This window comes from Anopheles coustani, chromosome 3, assembly GCF_943734705.1.
Source record: "Anopheles coustani chromosome 3, idAnoCousDA_361_x.2, whole genome shotgun sequence".
NCBI classification, from domain to species: Eukaryota; Metazoa; Arthropoda; class Insecta; order Diptera; family Culicidae; genus Anopheles; species Anopheles coustani.
The window spans coordinates 83,358,526-83,383,799 of record NC_071288.1 but is presented as its reverse complement, the minus strand read 5'-3'; the positions used below and the strand labels follow the sequence as shown (position 1 = coordinate 83,383,799).

At 44.0% G+C, this 25,274-nt stretch overlaps 1 protein-coding gene across 1 annotated transcript in view; it reads right to left on the bottom strand.

Moving 5' to 3' along the window:
• Positions 1-172: 172 nt before the first annotated feature.
• LOC131267832 (fasciclin-3-like) overlaps positions 173-25,274 on the bottom strand; it is a 101,242-nt gene continuing 76,140 nt past the window's right edge. The window contains exons 3-11 of the mRNA XM_058270776.1: positions 9,244-9,355; positions 8,940-9,157; positions 8,739-8,867; positions 8,455-8,661; positions 8,204-8,382; positions 7,869-8,130; positions 2,433-2,478; positions 542-725; positions 173-454 (exon numbers count right to left, since the gene is read on the bottom strand). Of these exons, the coding sequence (XP_058126759.1) occupies positions 173-454; positions 542-725; positions 2,433-2,478; positions 7,869-8,130; positions 8,204-8,382; positions 8,455-8,661; positions 8,739-8,867; positions 8,940-9,157; positions 9,244-9,355 (1,619 nt within the window). The remainder of the gene's footprint in view (positions 455-541; positions 726-2,432; positions 2,479-7,868; positions 8,131-8,203; positions 8,383-8,454; positions 8,662-8,738; positions 8,868-8,939; positions 9,158-9,243; positions 9,356-25,274) is intronic.

Sequence of the window (25,274 nt, the reverse complement as noted above, 5' to 3'; positions counted from 1 at the left end):
TACTTTTACTAATGGAATTAGAAATAACGTGATGGACGGATTGAACTTAAAGTAAGAAATACAAAATAAAAAGAAACCGATGCTACATGCTCATTTCGACAGGGACGTGAGAAAACCGTGGGATGACATCGTGAGATTTCGTAAAACAGTACCGACCGGAAGCGAGCTACGTTTATTTTCCTCCGGAGGCGACTACTTTTTCATTTTTGGTGCTCGCTTTTACCGGAGCGCTCCCGTCGATGACCGGACGATTGTCTTCGCCCGAATTGTGACGCGCTTGGGTTGTGGCCGACGTCGGTGCCATCTCACCTTCGGCCACGGCGCCCGCTCCACCCTGCTGTACGTACAGAATTTCCGCGTACTCTGTCGATTCGTTCGAAGCCGGTGGTTTGTTCACGAACGAAATTTCCGCCGGCTTTAGCTCCAATTCCGCGTAGACAAGCGTTTGGTCGTCCTGAGCGTTAAAGAAGAAGGCGACATCATTAATCGATTTGGGGGATTTTTTTTCCGCCCCAGCTTTGCCAATCGAATCAAATCATACCTTTGACGCCTTCTGTGGACTCTGTTCCTCTTGTTTACCGTCCTGTTCGTCCACCACCTCTGGCGCCGGGCCATCCACAGCCCGCTCCGTTCCGCCACTGCGTGGGCCACGTTGAGTGAAAATGTTCATGAAACGTTGCGTTTTCGATACCGGTTGCTTCATCTCGGCGCTTTCGGTGTCGCTTCTGTGTTCGGTGGGATAGAAAAAGGGCGGAATGACCATGAACCTAACGTATGGGCTAACTCGTGGCTTACTCACAACTGCTGCGGTGTTTTGTTTAGGAAACTCTGGACGGAGTATTTTTTTGACAGAACAAAATCAGCTCCAAGTCCAAGAATTAAAAGGTGCAACAAGGAAGCTACGGAAGATCTACGTTTAACAACGTTTATTTCTTGATTTACAACACACCGAAAGACAAAAATAAACACATCGAAAGAGTGAGAGAGCGAGAAAAAGCCAGAAAAAAGTAGAAAGATAAAAGAAATAAACAAGCGTACACTACACCCAGCTATAAAACACTCTTTAGAAGGGTTTAAATTTTATAGTTTTAATAGAAATATTAAAAACAACACCTAAGGACTCGATACAGTAACACGATTAGAAGTTAATTTAATAGATTTATTGAGGCATCCGTTTTATTGTGATTCTTTTCTCCTCTACTGCGCTCAGGATTCTCCTCCTAGCGTCAAATAAATAAAAGCGTTATCTGTACAATAATACAGGAAATGGTCGATAAGGTATTAGAAAGGCATCTATGTAACATTAATCTATTCTTTACATTAGCATACGTTTTTGTGTTGTATCTATAAATCTCCATTTGTGTCACCAATGGCATCGGTCAATACAGCGCTAAAACTAAACGACACGTACGTAGTTAAAAACCCATTAGCCGAGCGAGGAACGGGAGTCGTTAGCGATTTTTTAATTATGTTGCTTTTCCGTGTTTGTTTTTCCTTTTTACTTTTTAGTTTCACCATTAGAATCTTATAGATTCTCTCCACCATTTGGGGAACATGTTCGGGAGCAGAGTCGTGTTTGTTTTAATATTCGTAGGGGTGATGATGCTTGTTGGTTTAGAGAATTTCCGTTTCTCGCTTGCGCTTGATGGCCGCACCGGAGAGTAGCAGCTGGGCCTGTTTCTCAAGCAGTTCCCGCTGCTGGTGCGGGATCCAGCGCTTCTGTCCACCGGCCGTCGGAGGAGGCAGGCCGACCTGGTTTGGGTCTCCCACGACTCCGTACGCACCGACTGTTGAGGACGAATCCGACAGTACGCTCGCGTTATCAAAGTTGCTACTGTTGACCGAGTACTGCGGTTCACGGGGTGTCGGTCCCGCAAAGTAGAGCGTTCCGTCGAGCGGGTTGTTGCGTAAGTTGACGGGACGCAGGATCGAACCGCCAGCGTCCTGCGGCTGTTGACGGTCAACGACGACTTCCGACGGCGTTCCGGTGTTCCTTCCGTTCGCTGCAGTGGCCGTGCTTCCGGCCGACGGCAGCGGTAACATTGTTTCACCTACACCATTGTCTGTGGTATCACTGGATTAGTTTGAACCAGCCCGCAAAAGGACAACAACGGGGTGGATCACAACGTTTATAGAGAGAGAAAATGAGGGGAAATATTTATACACCAGTCAAACTAAAAAAGGTAACACGAGGGGGTGTAAAACAACTACTTCACATTCACTGTGGATGAGGGCAGTGTGACTACATGGGACTGTGTGGGTGAAACTCGCGAGTTATGGGTCGGGCGATACGGTGAAGGGAAGCAACAATGACACCGAGAAAAGCAAGCGATCAACTACTCCACAAGATGTTACATTAGATACTCTACCGTATGCTGTTAGCTACACAACACACACGCATGCAGATGTTACTCGGCCTAACTTGTACTTACGTTTCACCAATTTTTGCCGCACTGGTGGACGTCGAGCTGCCTTTGCCTGGGGAATAAAAATACATAGGAACAAAAACAGAACATTAGTGGTCCGTATTCGAAACATACAATGATGGTAACTGTTGTTAGATTTTAGTACGTGCCCACACGACAAATGCTATTACAAACGAGGATAAATCGAACACGTGCAACTGTTTCGGTAACGTTCAATCCATGAGGACAAGGAGAGCGGCAAAGAGGTTTATTTTCCAGATTTTTATTCGTTCGAAATATATACATTTGATATAAAAAAAATACGACAGAGGTTTAAAAATGTTCCTTTCGCTGGAGATTGTTACATATTCGATTCGACTACGCCTCGTAAATATTTAAACTGACATATGCTAAAAAGAAGGTTGGTGGTGATGCGCATGCCGTACGTAGGTACTCCGCATCTTGCCGTTGCTATTTTAAGTATTCCTGCCTCGTATGTATTAAGTAATTCGGCCAAGTAAGACATGGTGTAAAAAGTGTAAAAGATTGTTCAAGGTGTGCGACTATTATCGCTTTTATACTGTTTGTTTGTTTTCCGCGGAAATATAGCGATTGCCACCTAACGTTAATGAAGATTCTATTTCTACCGCACGTGCTCAGTACACAGGCAGTCCACACAGAGTGTTGAGATTCTTATACGATAAAAAAAGAAACATAAAAAAGGAATACAACAAAAGGAAACTGAAGTTGTGATAAAGAAAAGATAAAAGTATAAAATTAACGTACACCTAAGGCTTCCTGAATATGGACACTTTGTGCAAAGTTAACCCTACAGAACGGTTAGGCTCTTATGAAATAGATGCATCGCTAACTATTAAATAGGGTTTCGATCAGTTGCGAACTGCACCGAAACCGGATTCCTAACGCCTCAAACTAAATATAAACCACCTGCGCTAGTAGCTGGTGAAAAGTGTTGGCCTTCCTTCACTGACTGACGGGAACAGCACTTGCTTTGCCAGTGGATTTGCGAAATATATTTTTTTCTCACTTGCAGACGAACGAACTCCATCTGTGTGTGTTTGTCTAATTTAGCTCGATTTAAAGGAGCCTGATTTATTTTTTTTACTGCAAAGGAACCAATCATGGATGGAATTTGTTTAACGCTTTGAACTTTGCTTCAGCGTTTGCTCGATGAGTGTTTTTTGTTGTCTGTTTTCTTTTTACTTAACTTCTTATGATAGGACCTCTCTATTTTTAAGATAATTTTCTTGTGCTTTTCCTATTTTAAATGCTTTTATAAACTTCATTTTAAGGGTAAGTATATTTGTTTATCAAATGAAGATTCAATTTCTATTCGAACAGCTTGGATTTAAAATGTGTTACTAACGATGTAAATCAGTTTTCAAAAACGCAATCAACGATTCCTTCTGTAATTTCACTGCTTGACGTATACTTTTCATTCACGCTACAAATTGCGGTTTGCATTTTGCCTACTTTATATGTCTTTCGCACTTCTATCTTCTCAGTTTACTTTACCCAAAATTGTGAGTTACCCTTGGGAGGACAAAAATGGAATTTGAAAATCGTAAGGAAAATAAAATTGGTCCATTTTCTTTCGCCTTGCTCTAAGTACCACAAAAATTTTTAAAACAAAAAAGAATGCTACCCCGCATTCCTACAAACAAGCCACTCGTTTGTTCGTTTTACATCTTACTGCTCCTTCGTATCGGACAACGATGATTTGATTATTTCTATCATTATGTTTTTAAGCGTAAGCCAAGAGAAAACAAACAAACAAACCAATTCATTGCAAGAGCGACCCTCTTACGCAATCGTCCCATCCGCTCATTTCTTCGTTTTGCATTAATCACCAACTTAATCAGGTCCAATCATGGCAACAAGAGCTCACTCGAGCAACTCGTTACGCCTCCACTTGCGATGGATGAGTTTTCCAGGACGGAACTGGTTTTTTCCTTTCTTTTTCCTTAGTAGTATACCGATTTTTCCTATGGGTTTGTAGCGTAGCAGCCTTTCATTGCAGTTCAAACATCTATCGGTTGTTTCTGCTTTAGTAGCATTCGAGAAATGGCTGGGTTCTGGTGAATGAGATTTTGTTTTCTTGCTGATGCTAGGCGTGCTTTTGTGTGTCGTGTTGTGTGTGTGTCGCTCTGAGTTCTTCACTTTGTTTTTGCAGCCTTATGCCGAATGGCTAATTTTTGCGTTTCGTCTCGTTAATTAGTGTCCATATTTCGCGGTCGACGATTCCTTTGTTCTCAACGCACTTCGAAGCAGTTCTTCTTAGAATTCCTACTGGATGCGCAATCGCGCGGATTTCGCCTTCGTTGTTGCTCGTTGCCAATTCCACATTCCTAACAATAGCCATCCAAGTTATTTGCTACCCAGCGTCTCCGCTCCCCGCAGCGTCCACCATCGGCACGAGGAACACCACGGTGGTCGTCGGTTTGGGAATCTACACGGATGTGTTCGTTTTGCTCTCGGTTTTGCCGTTTTCCTGCTTGCCGGCGGCACCCGCCGGTACGGTCGGGGGTTGCGGCTTTGTTTGCTTTCCATTCTCGTGCTTCCCATTAGTGGCCGGGTGCTTCTCGTCACCTTCGTGGACGAAGTGGGCGGCCGGGTCCTGCGTCTGCAGCTTCTCGTCGATCTCGTCGTCGTGCGGGTGTGGCGTGATCTGCGCCTCCGAGTCGGGATTGATATCGGTATTGAGCGAAGCGCCTGCAAAAACAACCAAGAAACAGAATCAGGACAAGGGTTTTCTATGCTTTTTGTTTTTGTTGTTGCTGTTTAGGGTGGATTGTTTCGTTCGCAACCACGTTAATTGGTTTTTGTTTGTTGGATTTTTGGAGATAGCGGATTGACTAACTACAGATTTACTGACCGTGTCATTTGGAAGAATGGTCGAGAAAAGATTGAGCCACTCCGACACAGATTGCCACACAAGTATGGAAGGTTTGTCTTCCCGCTGCTGTGCTTTCGCCACACAAGCAAAGTAACATAGAGTAATTTTTAGATTTCAGCAAACAGGATTTTGCTTCATTTGTTTAATGTTTTATATCCAAATTGTTACGCATGAAGCATTAGTAAACAGAGATAGCCATGAAGAAAAATTTGGTAAGAAGATAAAAAAGGAATATTAAAACTTGTTGAATTTGGTTTATATGTTGCCCAATGTGCTGCATCAATTCAGCTAAATTACTTTAGCATATTTGCTTCTAATTAACAAGTTAATCGATTGCAAGATTCATGCAATCTTTCATCTAAAGCTGTTCGTTAGCAATCTCCAGTGGTACGCATTACGAATTATATCGAGCAGTCCCTACCTTTCTGTTTCTTGATTGTGAAGCGCAGGCTCACTTCAGGCCCGGTTGTTAGTATAATATTTTTCCATTTTTTTATTGATTTGTTTTTCGTCCCAAGCGGCTATGTTTTCGTTTCGGATTCAGTTGCGATCGGGTTGGCTAAATTGGTTGTACCGGTAATGATGGCACTTGAAAGTAGTGCCTAGTTTCTTCGACTTTCGTCCTCCAGGGGAGGTGCTCACGATGGCTTGTTCCGCAATTCAAATGCAGCACAACATTTATTCACCGGCGCTTGATTACTTGTTTTGCTTCGCTTAAAAGCTTCGAAGATGAAAGGAAAACGGATTGCTGAGCGTTAAGTATGTACTGCACACACGAGTACTCTTCTTCGGAAGTCATCGACAAGTTCTAACAAATCCCTTACGCAAAGGAGAAGTATCCAGTCCCCATACAGTTCTCTATTGCTTTCGTTCTGTGTTTTAAATTTAAATATTAAGTACCTTTCTTCTTTGATGTACCAACACGCACGCACACGCGATATAAACAGAGAGCAAAAGAACAGTTTTAATGGAACAAGATTCTTAAGCGAGCAAGCAAGCAAATGCAATTGCTTTTAAAACGATTCAATTCACCAGTTTCTAGACGTACTGTGCAGTGATGACACAGAAGAAGAGAGCTAATTATCATACGAATGAATTTCAAAACAGTTTGGCCTTTGCCTGCGAAACTTTCCACAGCTTCCCTGCAACTCCTCCCGAAATAGTCGGAATAAATTAACTTAAGCTTATAATAATGTCTTTCTTTTCGTAGTATCCAACTCGTTAAAGGTACATAGGTTTGCCTGTTACTTTAATTACTTTAGATCTATCCTTCTCATTCATTTCTAGCAGCGGTCTGTGAAATGATTTTTTTTTTCGATTTAAATAGTAAACGAAATTAGCATAGCTTTCTTTGTACCGTGGCAGTTTCTTAAGATCTATATCATCATCTTTTGATCGTGTTGTTTCATTGAGTTATTTTCTTCCGAGTTATGTCCACACTTTTACTCTCGTTATGCCTACCTCAGTTAACTAACTTACATCTTACATCCAACACACATCCAGAAAATGAACACTTCGGCCATTTAAGAAACTTATTTGTGCACTGTAGCTCAAACTAGTTCTATTACATTTTTTTAACATTTACCCATTTTTAATGCTAACATTTTGTATACATTTGCTTTTGAAAGAGAAAGAACGACTGTTTCAAATTGTATCGCATTCGCGCAACTATTGATATAAGCTGACTGAAAGAGAGAATAAGAACGGACAGAAAGAAAAAGAAACGAAAAGACACGGTAGGGAAAGCGGGGAAAGGGAAGAAAGAGAAAAGAATTAAGAATCCGTTCCTCGACACGCAAATCATGTATTCGTGTGAATAAAACCAACATGTATCAAAACTACAACAAACTAATGCAAAGTGGATGAAAAGGACATTTTTTAAGTATAGGTATTGAAATGAGCGTTGCGGCAAGGAATGGTGACACGTGTAAGCTGGGGAGTTTTGTGGGGTGTTTTGAAGAGCGCACTATTTTGAGATTCCATGGATGCCAATTTGGAAAAATTCACATCTAACTATTGGTTTGCATTTGCGGTGTATACTTTTAAGCCAACATTTTCAGGATGTATGTGTGTGTGTGCGTGCGAGCGTGGAATTCGTTCGTGTGTTTCGATATGGCAACGAATGTTTTTTGTTTTGTGAACTGCCGATTTTTAAAGCATAATTTTTTTTAATTTTTTCCTCCGAAGCTTTAAGTGTTGTATCCTATATGTCGTTTTAATTTTTTCAAGCTCAAGGTGGAACAAATACAAGCTTCCGAATTGAGCTTCAGCAAAGAAACAAATGAGTTTTACAAGGTTTGGTTGCTTCAAAACTAACCTTCCAATCGCTTTTTTCTGACTACACGGGTACTTAACGCTCTCCTAGAGGTTGACATGGTGCGTAGTGAATGCAAAACGACCGATAAAGTTGAACGGTTTCGATCACCCAAACCAGAAAGTGCATTTTAATTGGTTAGTGGTTCATTTTATGTTGCATACATTAGAGATTGGGGTAAGCTAACCGTCAAAACCCACACCTTTTGCATGGTTTGCTTGTGGCGACTCACCTCGGAAGCACCATCTGCCGGTAGCGCGGGCCACCAGAATCAGGGCCACGGCGGTCAGCACGATCAGTACTGCTAGCACCAAACCGACGATCTCACCAATGCCGACACCGCTTGACTCGTTGATAACTTCGTCCTGCGAGCGCAACATCACCCGATAATCTTCCGCACCGAAGCTGTTCGACGCACGCAGCGTGTACGTCTTCGACAGGTCCTCCAGGGTCAGGCCGGCGATCGTCAGCGACACATTGTAGCGATTGTTACCCTACGGGGCACGAAAGTGAAGAATATAATTGACCGAACTGGTGCGATAAAACTGCATTATCAGCGGCTCTTACCAAAGCTTCCGGGTTAGGAACGGCATACCGGCCGTTCTCGCTACCCTGGTGGTGGTCAATACCGTCAATGTTCCACATGATCCTCGGTGGGGGGTTCGCCTTGATAACCAAACTGGCCGTGGCGGTGCGTCCCAACTGCAGTCCATAGATGGTCTGATCGGGCAAGGCCTGCGGTTGGACTGCGGGAGTGCGAAAAGAAGAAGATTTCATTATTTCTCTATAACAACGTTCTCGGCTCTGGACTAACTTACAGTTGACATTCAAGACAAGGTCGGTACGCGAAACGCCATCCGGATAGGCTAGATGCTCGGCCTGGCAAGTCAACCGTTTGCCATTGTCTTCCGCGCGGACTGTGTGGCTCAGAGTGGACACGGCAGTGAAGTGTCGTTTTCCTGACGCTTCGTCAAAGTTTTCCTCTGGCTCGATCGGGCGCACACCTTGGTAAATTTGTTCGTTGTCTGTTAAAAAAGGAAAATAGAAAAAAGATTTTCAAATTAGAATGCTCAGTGCGTACGCAAAACTTGGCAAAACTTACCCAAGAACCACGAAATGTTTGCTGCCGGATTTCCCTGAGCAGCAACGCACTCGAATTCCAGCCTGCTGTCCACCTGCACCTGGTCCAGGTTACCTGACTTGACTTCAATTTGTGGCGGAACCGGCGGGACTGTGGAGTTAATAAAGCGTACAAGTTGTTATCAATCGAATCTGCTGTGTACCACAATCGAGTTCTACTTACATGCGACCACAATTTCGATGGAGCCTGTCAGGGTCCCACCTCCACCACCAGTGGGAAGCAGAACGCAAGTCATGTTACCGGCGTTGTCCACGGTAACGCGCTCGATGGTCACGCCGCACGAGCCGCGTTCGTACCCTTCACCGTAGTACTTCAAGCCCGGGTGCTGAGTTGCATCGTTGGGTGACAGCGAAAACTGTCCATATCCGGGTACTTGTATACTAAAAATGAAAAGCGCAGAACAAATAGGTACAAAGAGATTATATTGTGAAGCAGTTTAAAAAAGACCTAAAAAAAGTGAACTTACAGGCATAAACCGGTAGGGCGACCTATCCGACAGTGGAGATTTACATTTTCCTGGTTTTCTACCACTGTTACCATTCGCGGATCGATATCTACGACTTGCGCGGATGCAAATGCTGGAAATACAAGAAGAGAAAATATTTGATCAATTATCGGTTCCCAGTAGAACACTTAAAAAAAAAGGCCAACAACACATCAATATCAAACTTTCAAAGCAAAAAACGGAAGATATAAAGTTTCTCGTACTGTTTTAGAATCTCTTCTTTTTTGGAATTCATTGTTATGGCTTCTGGCTACTAATTAATCTAATCAGAGTATTTCGATCAGAATTGGGAAGGTCCGCTTCAGCAGGAATGAAAATGAGCAAAAGGGAAAATAACCCAATTTCAACAATCCCCCTCCCCCTCATTCCATCCAACCACCGCCATGAATCCCTGTTCCACTTCGCGAACTATGACTTCCCGCTCGCTTTGAAGGATGGATGATTCATCGCTAGATAAGTGAGTGTTTCATCATCATTTTCCCCTAATTTTTCCACGAGTAATAATGACGGCGGCGGAACGAACTCCCCCACCATCGTCATCATCCTTTCGGCAGCAAATTCGTGCACCGTTGTTCTCGTGCGCTTAAAGTCACCCACAAAAATTAAATCATGGTTTTCAGCCTTAATGGAAAAGCTTTTGTAAGCGTCACGGAACGACAGCGAGGGTACACTTTTTCCAGCCAGGAAAAAACCCCCAAACCTTTCGGGAGCGTTCAGTCGAAAATTGTTATCATTAGAGAGCTCGGGATTGATTAGTTAATTAAAGCTTTTGTTCCGGACCGAGCAGCAGCGAACATAGTGGACGGGTTTTGGTTGCATCAAATACACAATTGCATAATTCGACAGGATAGAAATTAGCAGGCAATTCATAGACCATCGTCATTGTTTCATTTTAAAGGCACGGTTGGTTTTGATGGTATTTTCGCGGCTGAAACAAGAATAAACCACTCATCAATGAGCAGGGTTAGATGGAAATTGCAAGCCACAAACAAACAAAGATTTCACAAAATTTGCTATCAACCAATACTATCATTTTATACGTTTATGGCAGTTTTTTATAGAAAGCTTTTTCAACGTTCAACATTGTCATTTAGAACACGGTTAAAATTATTATTCTGAAAATGTATACATGTTATGTACTTTTAACTTGTTAAATTAGAACAATTTTCAAAACAGATCAATCTACCAATTTTTATGCAATAAATTCAAATGATAAAGGCATGCAGACCGATAGCTTGTATAAATTTGAATTAACTCTTAACCATACAACCTTAAATGAATAAATATCACAGCTCTATTTCTAATTCAAATAATTTCAAATTCTAGTAGAAGTTCTATCTATTAGAAAACAAAAGTATTTTTTCAAAAGAAAACAAAATCAGCCAAACTTGATAAACACATCTGATCGAGGCTTTTTGAATATTTCAACACAAAAACCGAGAGACTAAATCGAGGCAGAAGGAAATTTAGCATCACAAAGAAATAAAGTAGCTCTCACACACAACCATTAGTAAGTTTCATGTACTCTGCAACTATGCAATAGAATCGTTGCCCGTGGCGAAGGTTCTACATTTGCATGCATAAACGATCGATGTCGATTTCGGAGTGACCCTCGCCAGAAGAATGGCAGACCGCTGGGCACTCTCCTTGCGTCACGATCGCCATTTTCCCATCAAAGGCGGAATGTACCTCCGACAAGGATGGAAAGGGAGGAAAAAGAGGGTTGAAAAAACGAGATAAACCTTCACAGATGCAATGCAATACCCCAAATTGGAATGCAGTTACCATCGGAATGACCTACAAAGGAGAGGCGTGTGTCCATCGCGGCATTTGTTCGACGACCGTGGCATCCATTAAGTCCTGTTCACATCTTCCGTCCACAGGATTGCAACTAGTTTTTATGTTTTGTTTTGCACGAATTGGCGCTGGTCCTGGGCACCGTTTCCCTCTCGGTGGTCCGGTGTTTTAAGCGACCTTACCATGTTTTCCGTTTTTTGTGTTTGCCCCTACAACGATTGTTTGTGCTAACATGACTACATTTTCATCCTGGCGAATGTGGTGGCGTCCGCGTTCCAGGATCGATCTCGTGTGATGTCCGTGGCATTTGGGTGGTGGTAAAAGCGGAGCCGTTTTCCTCCGACCACCGGAAGCTTTTTCGCTGGCTACCCACAACATCAGCTCGGTCCGGCAGATCCCGGAAGGGTTGATGGAAAATGGGAAACGACATCGACAGTGGACCACACTTCGGGCCCAACTACTAAGCTTTCTTTGACGACCTCTGACGAGCGGCTTTGGTCGAAGGAGAAAAAAACCTTGTTACCTTTTTTAGTTTCTTTGGAGTGCATTCGGTTCGTTGTTTCCTTTTTGTTTTGACCAATACAGCCTCTCTCGTTGCCATCAGATGCAGCATATTCGTGTAGTTTGATTTTTTGCGCTCGAAAGAAACACACACAAAACCTATAAGTCTTTCCAACTGCTGATCGAACGGATCCGGATGGTTCGGAAGGCCGGAACGATTTTTATCCCTTCGCTCTGCCGCGACCCGGAACAAGCGGGCACCCTCTGACACCGGATGGTCTCCGGGACTAAGACCGCAATCGGTATGCTCGTCGCGTAAGCTTTGTTTTTCTATCCTGTAAAGCCCCTTCTTGTGCCACACTTTGCGAGGACGGGCAGGGAAAACAGCGTCGTTGTCCGCGTCGCCGAGCCCTTTGTTTTAGTTTCGTTTTTATTTGCGCGAAGCTTTCTCATTTGGCGTTCCGTTTGTTCTTTTCGGCATTGTTTACTCCGCGCTGTCAAGACTGCAGGTCCACGGGCGCCAACTAGTTTATTTCCAACGGAGTTTTTTTTTCCTTCTTCTATGTTCACCCTTTTCCTGAAGGACTTCCGCACCACCGAAGGCGATGGTTATTGGCGATCGACAGAGGCAACGAAGTACAGGAACCATTTTCGTTGAACCATTTGTTTGAACAACCTGCAACACCGCGGACGAACTCCTGCCGTTTGATGAAATTGGAAAACGAGATCCTGTGTAACGAATGGCTTTTTCTCACTTTTGCCGGAGGAGGTATTCGAATGTGCAACCGATTTTTGCAGGAAGCGAAAGGAAACCGATGGAAAATGCAACGACTTTATTGTGTTTCCGGGTGTGCATCCTACTCCTTGCGAAGGGTGCTGCTTTCATTTCGCTCGCACGTCAAGCTGTTTTCCAATGAGCCAGGCGTCTGAAACTATATTTGGTTGCCATAGGCTTCGCCCGATGATGATGCTGGGAAATGCTGGCAACACTCCATCGCAATATCAATCGATTTTCGAACAACATCGTTGCCATTCTACATACTCATTTTGGTGTTACTTCTTTTCATCGAGTACAAAAAAGATACTGTTAACACACAAACACACACACGCCTGAGGGGACTCTTATTGCTTCCGCTTTGTTTCGTGCGACTGGAAATTGACCCCAGTTCGGGAGCGCGTTTCCGTTCAGAGGCTACTCAAGGACTAAAAAAGAAAAGGGAAAGTTTTTCTCACTCCTTTTAAGAGCATCCATCTATATGGGTCGGGGTTTTGTCGGTGTATAGCCAATGGAGCGGCAACTTGGCTGGTGGTAGCGAATATTAAGTTCCGGACCGACCCCGACATGCGGCTGAAGTTTTTTCCGAGACCGGATGGATCGCGTGGAAAAATTAAACTTCAAAAGAGTTCTCACGACATATATTAACTTCCATTGTACCTCTTTGACTCTCGATACTCTGCGGTGAGTGTATTGTGGTTATATTGACGAGATGTTTATGATTTTTATCATTTGAAATGAAGTTGTTTGAAATGAAGCACAAAACAACTTCATGCTTAATTAATATGTGTTAAAAAAGTATTGAAAATTTCAAAGAAGTCATTCCAATCTGGTCATTTAAAAGCCAAACTGCTGAATTTCAAATAAATTGTTTGCAACATTCCAAATCTAGTCAACGATTTGAATATACACTTTATTTTTTTACAAGCCTGTTACAGGCTTTACAACTACTAACTTGTTGTTACTTTACAACTAACTGTCTTATATCTTGTTCAATTAGTTAACGCTAGATTTTCTATCACACGATGTTTCATGCATTGTTTGCAGCTGCTTTGCTGTCTATATACATTTCTTTCTTAATTCGTCGTTCATGCATGAGCATTCTGTGAATTCCTACAACTTTCGAAATGTTTTCTGTACTTTTAATGGATAAACTCACGTTGAAATCTATTTAATTTAAATTTTGTTTTAGAATATTAAGCTAAAATAGATTTCCTGAACGAGAGTTTAAACTCGTTTGAAACTATTGAGCCCCTCATCCAATGGAAAATTTTTCACAAAATAAAAACTAAACCTTTATAACACGTAACTTCAAAACGATTGTGCGATTTCCACAATTTTTGATAGTCCTGCGTATTGGATTGTTTACAAAAGTAAAAGTCTAACCAGAACCATCACCTAATTGGAATCGGGAAACCAAATTGGCACTGTACCCAAACTCCTTTTCATAGACTTCTTTTGCAGTGAATCGATTCCACCGAGTTATGCGCGATTGGAATGATTTAGGGCCATCGTTAAAAATAAAGTTTAGTTCTAGTCTCTGTATCGAGAGAGCAGATGGACAAAAGTTTTGCATATGCGATGCGCTGACCTGTTTCGAACCACACACACACACACACACGTACACATTCAAACCGATCGAAAGTTGTGCAATTGGCACCAACTACCGCCAAAACTCGGTGTACCATCGGGAAACCAAACCAAAATGAGCACTCCATGGGGGGGGGAGAAGGGCGATAGAAGCAGAACATGACAAAACCAGGTCTATAGAATCCTACGTGCACTCAAGAAGCCGTAAGGGCGTCGTCTGTTGGCAGTAGAATCGAGGGGATATGATAAAAAAAGGACATCCGAGTCTCGAAAATGGTGCCGAAACATGTTCCGACAGTGGTTCAACATTACACACGAAGCCGCGCGCGCTGTACATGTGACCAGCTCCCGGGCATTTTATCTCCACACAGCTGCCTTTTCCGTAATTTTTTTTTCACCCCCAGTTGGTTACTAGTTATACCGTCTGCCTTTGGGCGGTGCTTTCCGCCCGGGAAACTGTTGCGATGGACACTCCAGTTGGCTCGGACAAACCGGACACCGACAAAGCCTCCCCCGAGAAACCATTCATCGGAGGAGAGTGGGTGGACGAAAGATGAAATATCCTTTCAGTTACACACCTCCCCCAACCTCCAACCTCCGTTGGGAGATAGAGAGAGGACACACACACATATACACACGGTTTTCTCGGTCAGAAAAACCACCCCGCCGCCGGCCGGTGGCCAAAAGTTTCACCGAAAGCGACAGAAATGGGACAATCGCTTGCTCGGGGACCTCGAAAACCGGGTGGTTGGGAAGGGAAGGGGAGGTGTTGGGTCCCAGTGGAGGGAGGCGAGAAACGACCCCCCACGCTGCCGGAGAACAACGTATCATATTTTTGCCGCTGTCATTTGCTGTCAGTTAAATAAAATTTATTGTAGTTCGCGCTCAGCTTTTTCGGCGGAGTTGGTGGTGGGTGGTGTCAAAATGAGGATCGTTCTTATTTTTTCTCCTCCGTCTCTTTTTTTTCTCCCCAAAGTGAAATGGTGGTACCCCATTTGTGTTCATTTTTTTTTTGTTCCTCCACGAGTCCACGTGATACCAGAAGTAGTTAGGAAATCACTGGTCAGCCAGAATACGGCAGGACTCCCGGAACATGGTGAAAGGGGAAAATTCTGGTCGAGTCCTGGGAAAACGTCAGCTCCCTAGATTCGCCTCCGGCGATCAACGGATGGGGCGTGAATCCCTATATTGTTGGCAGCTCCTTCCGCCCGTGCTCCACACAACCCTTTCTCCCCCGTTCCTTCGGATTGACGAACAGAACGATTCCTGGCCGCCTCAGGCATTATTACTCCACACCCGATGGGGAGGGGGGTTTGGATGCAGCCGGTTCTCGGTGCAGCGGGACTACTATCGCAGTATGGAGGAAATTGTCCTCGAGGGGAGATTTTCATGCAACCTAATCCGTCCCAAGCGGTTCTGGTTTCTCTAGGACCTTCTCCTTTTTTCCTCTCTCTCTTTCCTATTTTTTGGTTTTGTTGAGGACATCAACTAGATCATCAAACCAGAATGTAGTGAGGTGCATTCTCCTCCCGCCCCGCGCTTGTGGCTTGATGGAAAGTTTTTCGATGGGAAAACACCACCAGGACCTCTACAACGCTGTCAGGGTGCAACAAAGGAAGCAGGAGAAAAAGAACTTCAACACAGCTCAGTTTCACTTTTTGGCTCACAAAACGCCACCTCTCCTTCCTTTTGGCTGGAAGAATAAAGAAGGTAGAGAACTAACTCACACTATAGAGACCCCCCTAAAAACCTACTCTCCTATCCGATGTGTGTTAGAGGCAAGTGTGGTGTGGTGTGGTTTTTTTATCGCTCCTCCATGGTTGCGGCAACTTTTGAAGCCCACAGGATGCGCTGCGCCGGCGGCCAGGAAAGCGATCTGGTTCGAATTTTCCCATTTGCGCCCAGGCAAACGCCGACAAAGCGAAAAACAACAACGACAAGGAAGGGCGACAGATACACTTCCGCTGCACACTGGGTGTGCAACTAAATTCGCATCGTCGGAGTGGCGAATTGACACTTTTTTCTGAGTGGAGAGGGTGCGTTCTTTGATGGCTGTAACTAGGTAACGACTAACGTTGGAAGATGTAGGAACCTTGGTCTAGATCACTAGCTTCTGCTTCTTCTAAAGGGAAGCCACTTTTCTCTAGCCGTGAAGTGAACTACCACCAACGCCAAAATGGATGAACGCTCAGGTTCCCGGACAGGCGAGGGCGTGGGAAAAGCTCCGGAAACTGTTGTCCTTCCCCCCCCCGAACTTTGCCGAAGGGTGACATTTTACAACGTCAAGCTGATGGAGTTTATTCCTTTTTATTTTTGTTGTCGCCCGTCAGTTCGTTACTGCCAAACCCACGTTTTCTCCTCCCAAACCCTTTGCAAAAGAGTGGAGGAAATTCGGTAAAACGATGTCGTCGTTTCGGGAGACCTGGGGAGCATTGTCACCGACGTAACGATGGCGATGGTGTCGTCACAGATAGCTCCCACAAAGGAAGCGCGTGGCAGTGGAAACAATACCGGAACTAGTTCACCGAACAGTGTCACCGCATCGCCGAGGACAGGACAATATAAAAAGGTTTAAAGGCCACCGTGACACTTACACACACACACACACACACGCAAGTTAGGCTAAGTGAGTGGCTGTACCGGGGCACGTCAGAGTGTCGCCCAAGGGTTCATCCTACAGCGGCCTGGTGCTAACGGGATCTTCAGCTTCATTTGCGTCATTTGTGCGTGACACGCGTCGGCGGTAATGTATATGTGGCTCGGCTCGGGTACGCCACCGTAACGGGTTATTTAATGTATATGTGTACACACGTCCGTGTGTGACGGAGCGATGGAGGCGCATGGTTGGGTTCAACCGATCGCTACCCTTGTGGCAGACCTTTCGGCGAATGATTGACCTCAAATATCTACCACCGACGAAAAACAAATGGACCGAGCAGCGATTACCGTATTTTAACGTCGCTCTTTTTATTCTTTCCCTTGCTACTAAGTCGTTCAAGACACGCTCGCGTTCTTCCTGCTGCCGGTAATGGCCATCGCCATTTGCAATTACGGAATTAACTGTGCCGAACCACACGGCGTCCAAAAGGGGGACGCTTTGCGCTTCAATGCATCCACGCTGTCGGGAAGAATTGTTTGCGTCCAAATCACGATCACGACCACGACCACGACCAAGACGACGACGACGACGCGACATCCATGTTCGCTCAGGCGTCACCCGGAAGAGAAGTGGCTGCGGTGAAAACCGGCGAAGCGTGCCCGACTACCGAACGAAAATCAATTGCCACTATCATTAACATACAAATGCACTGAACTATGCAATCGTGGTCGTATGCGCGCCCACTTACCGCCACGTTCGCTCCCGAGGGATTTATGGGAGGGGTGGGGTCTTTGTCTAAAATCTTACAGAATCGTCGAGGAGGCTGCGGTAAACTGTGTGAGCCAATACGTTTCCAATAAGTTTTCCTTCCAATCGCAATTTTCTCCAGACCACAACAAACTGTTTTTCATGGTCAATTATTACAACGGTGCTCGGAGTTACCACGACGCACCTTGCGAATAGATTATTTAAAAGCTTTCGCTTACAATTTCTCCTTGGAACGATAACCAATGAATCATGAACAGATTTCTAATGAAGCCTTGCGTTGTGCTGACCTAGTGACGTTGCTCATTTTACAACGAAAATATATCCAGCAGCTAGAAAATAAATAGACATTCACTACCAAAGCAGTATTTAGGTACTTTTGGTTACAAGTTTGGAGTACAGTTGAACGTGAAGTTAGTCGTTTGGATTTGAAGTCGATAAATACCAAATCAGTTTTATTATGTTTCGCTATATTTATCAAACTTCACAATATGAAAATCCACACTAATTGTGTAATTCAATTGTCCAACTATATTTGTATTAGAAAGCTAGGATAACGTTTTAAGGGATGTTCTTTTCAGTTTAGCTTTTTAACTTGCTTATATCAATGTTAACTATTCACAAAGCATTGACAGAATTCACACGATAAACTAACATTTGCAATAAAAAAGCGTTGACCATTTTTAAAACATGTTGAACTTTTACCCGTTTTTTTAAAGGCAATTGAGACTTTATTTCGATTGATATATTTACACGCGTAGTGATTATTTTTAACAAGATGACAACTACTAAGAAAATAACTTACATCTCTTAAAGAAATGAAAATTGAACTGATAATGGTTTGGTTGTTGTTTGGAAGCTTTTTTATCACTTCTTACCTTTGTTTTGTGTTGGGCTACGAACTTTGGGTGGAAATTTTAAATGAAATTTAAATTTGTTTTGTCCGCCATATTTGAATTCGATAACAAGAACATAGCAATAGTTAATTCTTGCTTTAAATATTTTTTCTACGTTAGTGTGCTCTTAAAGTTTTTATTCAATGTTATGATCAATTATTGAATTTCAATAGAAAACTTAGCTCCAAGCTTCTCAAAGCTTTTCACAATACATCTGTTTCTTTAATCTTCTTTCTGCAATGGAAAATTTTCTCATGGGTTACCTCACGTACCCCTTTCCCCATCTCTACCAAAACTCAACAAAACAAAAGAAAAGCAACAGTGCAAAATTTCCGTCTTTTCAACGTTCACATCTCCACCTTCGATTGAATGTCACGGCCAGATGTGACGTACCGCATTCGGGGTTCGACGTCGCTTTGACAATTCTTGACGGTTGATCGACCAACAAACCCAACCCGCGCGGTGGCCCGATCTGCCCGCTAGATTGATGGAACCGGGACGGTAACCAACAACGCGCTGATGTGCTCGCCGTCATCGACCATCCTCCACGAGGAAGGACGGCTGGCACAACTTTGTCTAGCGGCGAAATTAGACTGTCGGACGGATTGTTGACGAAGCTGTCGGTTTTTGCTGTCAGCGTGAGACGCCACTGAAGCCACGGAGGGAAATGGCAGGCAAAAACATAATAAAAACGCCAGCCACAACAACAACTGCTTCCAAGCGGGCGCAAAGTGTGATGACACCACTTGAAGATTTTGTTTATTGTCTAACGGTGGAGGCGAACCGCCTTTTTCCCATCATTTCCGATCAGCTTGTGGCGGCGAGGTTCGATGTTGCGAAAGATTATGAACCGTCCATCTTACCGGCGATGGCCCATCACCCCCAACACTTCCCCCCATCTGAGGCCTTGGGACAGATTGTTTCAGGAAGAGGAAAAATCCACCAACGATGAGCACGTGAAAAGTCTGTCACTAGTTGTTTTGGTAGGCCACACGTTTGCATGAAATGAAGTGAAAGGAAAATCATTTTCACTTCAAACCCTCACACCGTCATCTCCTCCAGGGTCGGCAACCTGAATTCGCTATTACGCCCGCGTTGGAAAAGTGAGCTGCGGGAAGAAGTGGAAAAGCAAACACTAGATAAAACCGGTGGTTCGCGCGCCAGATAGCATTGGGGAGGTTTGTTGTTCTTCCGTGCTTCAAAGTCCTTCATCTCTCGACTCTCGACTTTAGTCGCCGTGAGCCAAAGTGAGAATAACATACACAAAACCATCCCCGACACACCGTTGAGGGTTTATTTATTTGCTTTCCCGTTCCCTGCGTTCCCGGGCCTAGGTGTTCGCGGGGGCCATTTCTGGAAAGCCACTTTCGAAAGATGGCTGTGATGCGAAGCGCGAGGGCACATCAGCAAACGAGAAGAGACCCGATCGATTATGATTGAGTGGTGAAACATCGAGAGGGATATAAGTGAGATGGTTGTTGCCACAATTTGCCTCGCCAGCGGCAAGGAAGAAACTGATTGATTGCGGTCGTGGGAATGACAAAATGAAATCAACTGTAAAGGCACCACCACATCGCACGCGGTTGGTTTCGTTTCGTTTCACTTAACGGTGAGATCTATTTGCTTCCATTTTACTTGATTGAGAGAATATTAGGGTTTAAAAGTGGCTCCAGCGGAGTCCGAAATAAATGGAAAATGGCCAACATTAAAACATAAGATATCATTACCCGATGAATACAAACCCGTACAATTAAGTATAAATTGTTTGGCATTTCTATACAACAATAACTACGGCAGAAGAAAAGGAATTTGTAACACTTCAATGAAAGAATTTTAGCTTTTCGAAGGCCATGGCAAATTGGCAATTGAACAAATTCAATAAATTGCATTTACATAATCACAAGAATACTGGATTACATGAAACATCGCAAAACAATACTGTATTTGCTAAATCGTTTGAAGGAAATTTAATGGCCAAGGCATTTTGCCTTTAACCCCTTCACAGTAAGCGGATGGAATTGGTACTGCTTTATTTTGTCTTTTTGGGCACTTTGTTGTCCCACTTTTTGTTTCTTCTTTCGTTGCGCATCGCTTATTTCGAACGCATCTGCTTCGAAAACACGTTCTTATGTGTTTTTAAACTTTTTTTCCACATATTTGACACTAATTGATGCAATAGAACCAAAGCGTTGCTTACTATCGGCTAATTATTGTTAATCACAATCAACATTAATAAATATGCAAATTGACCGTCATTTAAACAAAAAAATCCAAAATTTTTAGGAAAATAATTTTTTCTTCGCTTTTAGATCAAAAACTATACAAAAATGTAAAACAAGCAGTGTAACAATGTTTTGAGGCATTTTTATGACTTGGAAGTTGTAACTCCCTTTGAAAATGCCAGTATATGCGGATTATCTTAGGTTTACCAACTCTCACTTTCCTCTTTTTCTTTATGTTGTAAAATCTTTTAAACGGCAATATAAGAATGAATATGTAAAATTTAACTTAAAACACTAAATACTTAGGTTTCATTTCATTTAGCTGTTCATCTACCGCAAGCAGCTTTGGTTCATGTCATTACCTGCAATTAAAGAAAGGGAAAAGGATGGTCTTAATAACCTGTTCATCAATCAGGTGACATTCACTTGCGTTGTATTGACACCAAGGAGGATGAAATTCAGACTCACGGTAGTGTCAGAGATAGAAAGGCCACATAAAAGGCGTTGATGCTATGTGTTCCTCAGTAATTTTAATTAAACTCTCTGCGGCACAAAAAGCCGGTATTTCTCGATTGCCAATGACATTCATTACCGGGCAACATCGTTTGATGCCGTTGTCCCGTGCGCTTGGCAACCGCTCCCCTGATAGGGACTTTCTTCGCATTCCAACGCATCGGGAAAAGGCCAAAGCAGGGCACATATAAGCCCCCCCACACACACACATATAAGCGCGTGCCAACCTGCTGAGAGTGAGCGACGGGAAGTGATGTGGGCGCCCCGTGCTGCCATGCTGCCATTTGAAAAAATATTTATCTAATGATATCAGCTTCCACTGCCTTGCTCCGGCGTGATTATGTTGTCCTCTTCTCACCTTTACGTTGCCCCCTCCCCTTGGAAGGCCGGTAACCTCCCGTGGCGGCACGGTGTGTAATTAAATCCCTCCTTGTATGGAAGGAACATTTTGTAGTTGGCGCTCGAGTGCCATTCACCGGGCAATCGCTTTGGGAAGGCTCAGATGGCGCCCACAGTTGGCGGCGACGTTCCTTAACACCAGCCGAACATAACTCCACACTTCAATCGGAGAGGACAGGCTGAAGAAAATGTTTTCCCAATCAACGCACAACGCAAAGGTTGGTGATGAACCGAAACTTTAAATGCGTACATCAACACTCGCACCAACTATATTAATTATTCCTTTCCACTTTTGAAGTGATGCAGCTCTTTTTTCCTACAATTCATTTCCAAACTTTATTATTTTTCCGACCGAGTAAGGAAAACACTTTCCTTCCCTCTTCCTGCGTGGATGAAGTGAAAAACTCACTTAATTCAGTTTACACACGTTTGCACGTTCGCGCCACGATGGCGTCAAGTCGCGATGCGACGTCGACGCGCTCCCAAAGACGTTGCGATGTGTCTTTGATGGTCACGGGCGACGATGACGCCGATCCTCACCGTGGCGGGGCGATGATCACCGTGATAACGCGATTGACGACGAGCGTACAAACAAACTTATTGCTCACGAAAAGAAAGACGACGACGGAGATACATAAAAAAAACAGCTTGGCGTGAAAAAATTGAATGATGATGTCGTAAGACTACCAAAGGGGACGGGAGAAAGTTTGACTTTTTAATGAGTTGGAATGTGTTTTCCTTCCGAAGAAAATTATCCGAAGCAGCACAAATTTATGACTAACTTTGTTAGCGACGCGCGGGGCGGTGGGGGGAACGTGGGCGCCGGACGAAAGTGTGACTAAAATATCCGCGCGCAATCATCATCCGAAGACAGACTGACTTCTTCGTGTGTCCATATTAATTATTTAACCCGTCCGGAAGTCCGTTTTGCGCGCCACACCAGGTTTTCCGGTAGCTGTTTTTTTACGCTTTACGCTTTTATCCATTTGTTTACTTTACTTTCCAGAAGTGCAACTTTCTGCTGGGACATTATAATTAAAATGGTTCCCGCGAGCAAAACACAGAAGTCTCACCCGACTGGAGATAAATTTGCATACAACTAGTTTCGAACGAAGCTTTGGAACTTTGCACATACACACACACACACGCATCAAAGAAACATAAGTTCCAACTCGATTTCAATTAGACGCCAAGCGTAAACGATAAGATGAACGCTGCTTCCGTTCCCATAATTTGTACTTCCCATTTCTTTTGTAGAGATAAAGAAAACTTTACTTTATAAAAACACAGTGTTATTAACGCCATCGGTAGATGTAAGTAGAGGGTTTTATTTCGTTTGACAGAAACATACCGCCACTTCCTGCTTACTTTTCCCAGACAATATTCATCTCTATTGCACTGGTTCCAGCGAAAAATTTAATCTAACTAATGCACCATCTAAATCAAAAGCACATAATTAAGCTCTGACAGTTCGTTTAGTGACGTTTCCGAGTAGATTTGTTTTCTCACAGAAAAGGAAGATAGACTTTGCAATAAAGCGTCTTTACTGACTGTATGCTCTGATGGTTTATCCCTCCCTTTTGCAAGCTGCCCTTAACCGTAGAAGCACACCCGATGAGTGGGTCACACTCACTTGAGACTTGCTAGAGAGTGTGCTTTTCCATTTGACCGAAATTAAACTTTGCGTATACACAAACGGTTAACAGTACGAGAAAAAAAGCAAGAGCCCCAAAACAGCCAGACGTGTTTCGCTAGACTCGAGGTGGTGCGCCTTCTGTCGACCACGTAGGGAAAATGTCTCCCCGCCGATAGGTTGAGATGAGAGAGAGAGAGGGAAAGAAAAACCTGCCAAAAGTTTTCGGTGCCCATAAATAACGATTCCGGCATAAACAGCAGCGCGGTTGTAGCATTTCTTGGTCGGAACGATTCGGAACAACAGCGCACCGCCGGGCAATATCGAGAACATCGGCGAGTAACACAACGACATCCGTCCGGTTTCCTTCCGACGACGAGGGGACCGCGCGACGGCGGGCAGGTGAAGGTGGCAGCAAACATTAGAACCGAAGTTGTCCCTTTTGGCGAAGCTGGAAACACTCGAACGTCGAGCAGGACGAGCACACGATCGAGACACGGTTGCCTTTACTTGCACGGTTTCGATGTTCCTAGAGCCTCCGTGCCCTCCTCCCCTATCCCATTCCAAAAACGAAGGACAAAAAACAGACGCAAAGGGGGGGGGGGGGGGGGGGGCACAAGGAGGAGACCCCCAGAAAAGGGTGAAAGAGTAACTGTTTAGTATATTTTTCATTTAAAAGTTCTCCCGAACGGTTTTGCCCTGTTTTTCCGAGGGCTTTTGCTGACGCACTCCCAACTGTTGTTCCCACGCCTCTCTTCCAGTACCTCCACCTCCAAAACACCCCTGCCTTCCTTCGCACCAGCTTGATAATTTAGACTGTTTGGATTTTATATTTGCTTCTGGCTGCCGTTTTTGGCTGCTAACTTTATCCTCACACAAACAGTTGCTCAAACCGCTGTCTGTCTGTCTGGCGGCGTCTTGCGAAACTGTGTGTGTGTGTGAGTATATTTTTGTATGTGTGATAAAGAATTTATGTTCCACTCCAAACCGACACACACATATATACACACACTCCCCGGCTTCAGTGACAGAAATTAAAAACATAAACATTACCCTGTCGGCCAGGATCCTCGTTCCCATTGGTGTTTTATCCCTCCGTCCTATCCTGCATTAATGACTGTGGTACATTTTCACGCAGCTTTCCGGGGCTCGGTCGCAAATACAGGCACACACTCACATACACACGTGTGGCAATATGAGCACATGTGGGGAAATTCAACTTGCAAATGGTGGAAAATGGTGGTCGGTTAGAAATGGAGTTGTATGTTATGAGTGGTTTGCTAGTAGTTCCTCGCTTAGTTCCTTTCCTGCCTAATTTTCAACCCCACGTATGTGTGTGTGCGTGTGTGCGTGCATGCCTGCTCTACCGGATTTTGTACGACAATAAATGCTGTTCAGCTGGAAAAATAAGGGAAACCACTGCATTGGCACAAATGGCAAAATGGTGCCGTTTGGGTCCTAATGTCCCTGCATCATAGGCCGTGTATCCTGGCGTTGAGTGTGTTTGTGTGTGCGTGTGTGATTGAGTCTATAAAAAGCAATGCACTTGCAGGGGTCGTGCAATCGGTGCGGAACATTTTGCGGCCAGAAATAACATACATTCGTACATGACATTCCATGCTCCCCAAACTTCAAACCCTCACCGACACACACACACACGAGAAAGGGAAATTGCAACGCAGTATTTGCGCGGCACCTAATGGAGGAAAACTTCCATATTTCGGGACATCCATTCGGGAAAAGGGTACCGAACGCCATGTGAACGTCCGTCCAACCACGGTATGATTAAATCATGAGCGTTTTCACGCTTTTCGTCGTTCGCGTGCGAGTCGCCGCATACAACACACTCATACACTCACCCAAACGAGCGCTTTTCACTCCGTCAAAAGCAGCACCCAACCCCTAAAATACGAGAGGATGTTTGACCTATTCCTGCCTTTTAGGCTTCTTTTCCTTTTTTCCATTTATTTTTCCTCCCTTTCCGACCTCGGACCGTTTGATGATGATGATGATGATGATCGCGCGCGCACCACTTTGAACGACACGCCAGGAAGAGGTAGACAAAATTAGGTGCTGACCCGTGGGAAATGTTGATTTTAGCATGTCATTTTCATCTACCAACACCGCTGTATGGTGAAAGACACACGAAATGACGAGGCTGTTTAATTTAATCCATAAAACGGGAAACTAACTAACGAGCCACGATCGTGCACTTCCGTTAGATTCTCTAACACATGGCAGGGATATTTAGTAGCTCGACAAGGTAAATGCTGTTTCTTTAATGTTCCCCATATAATAATGT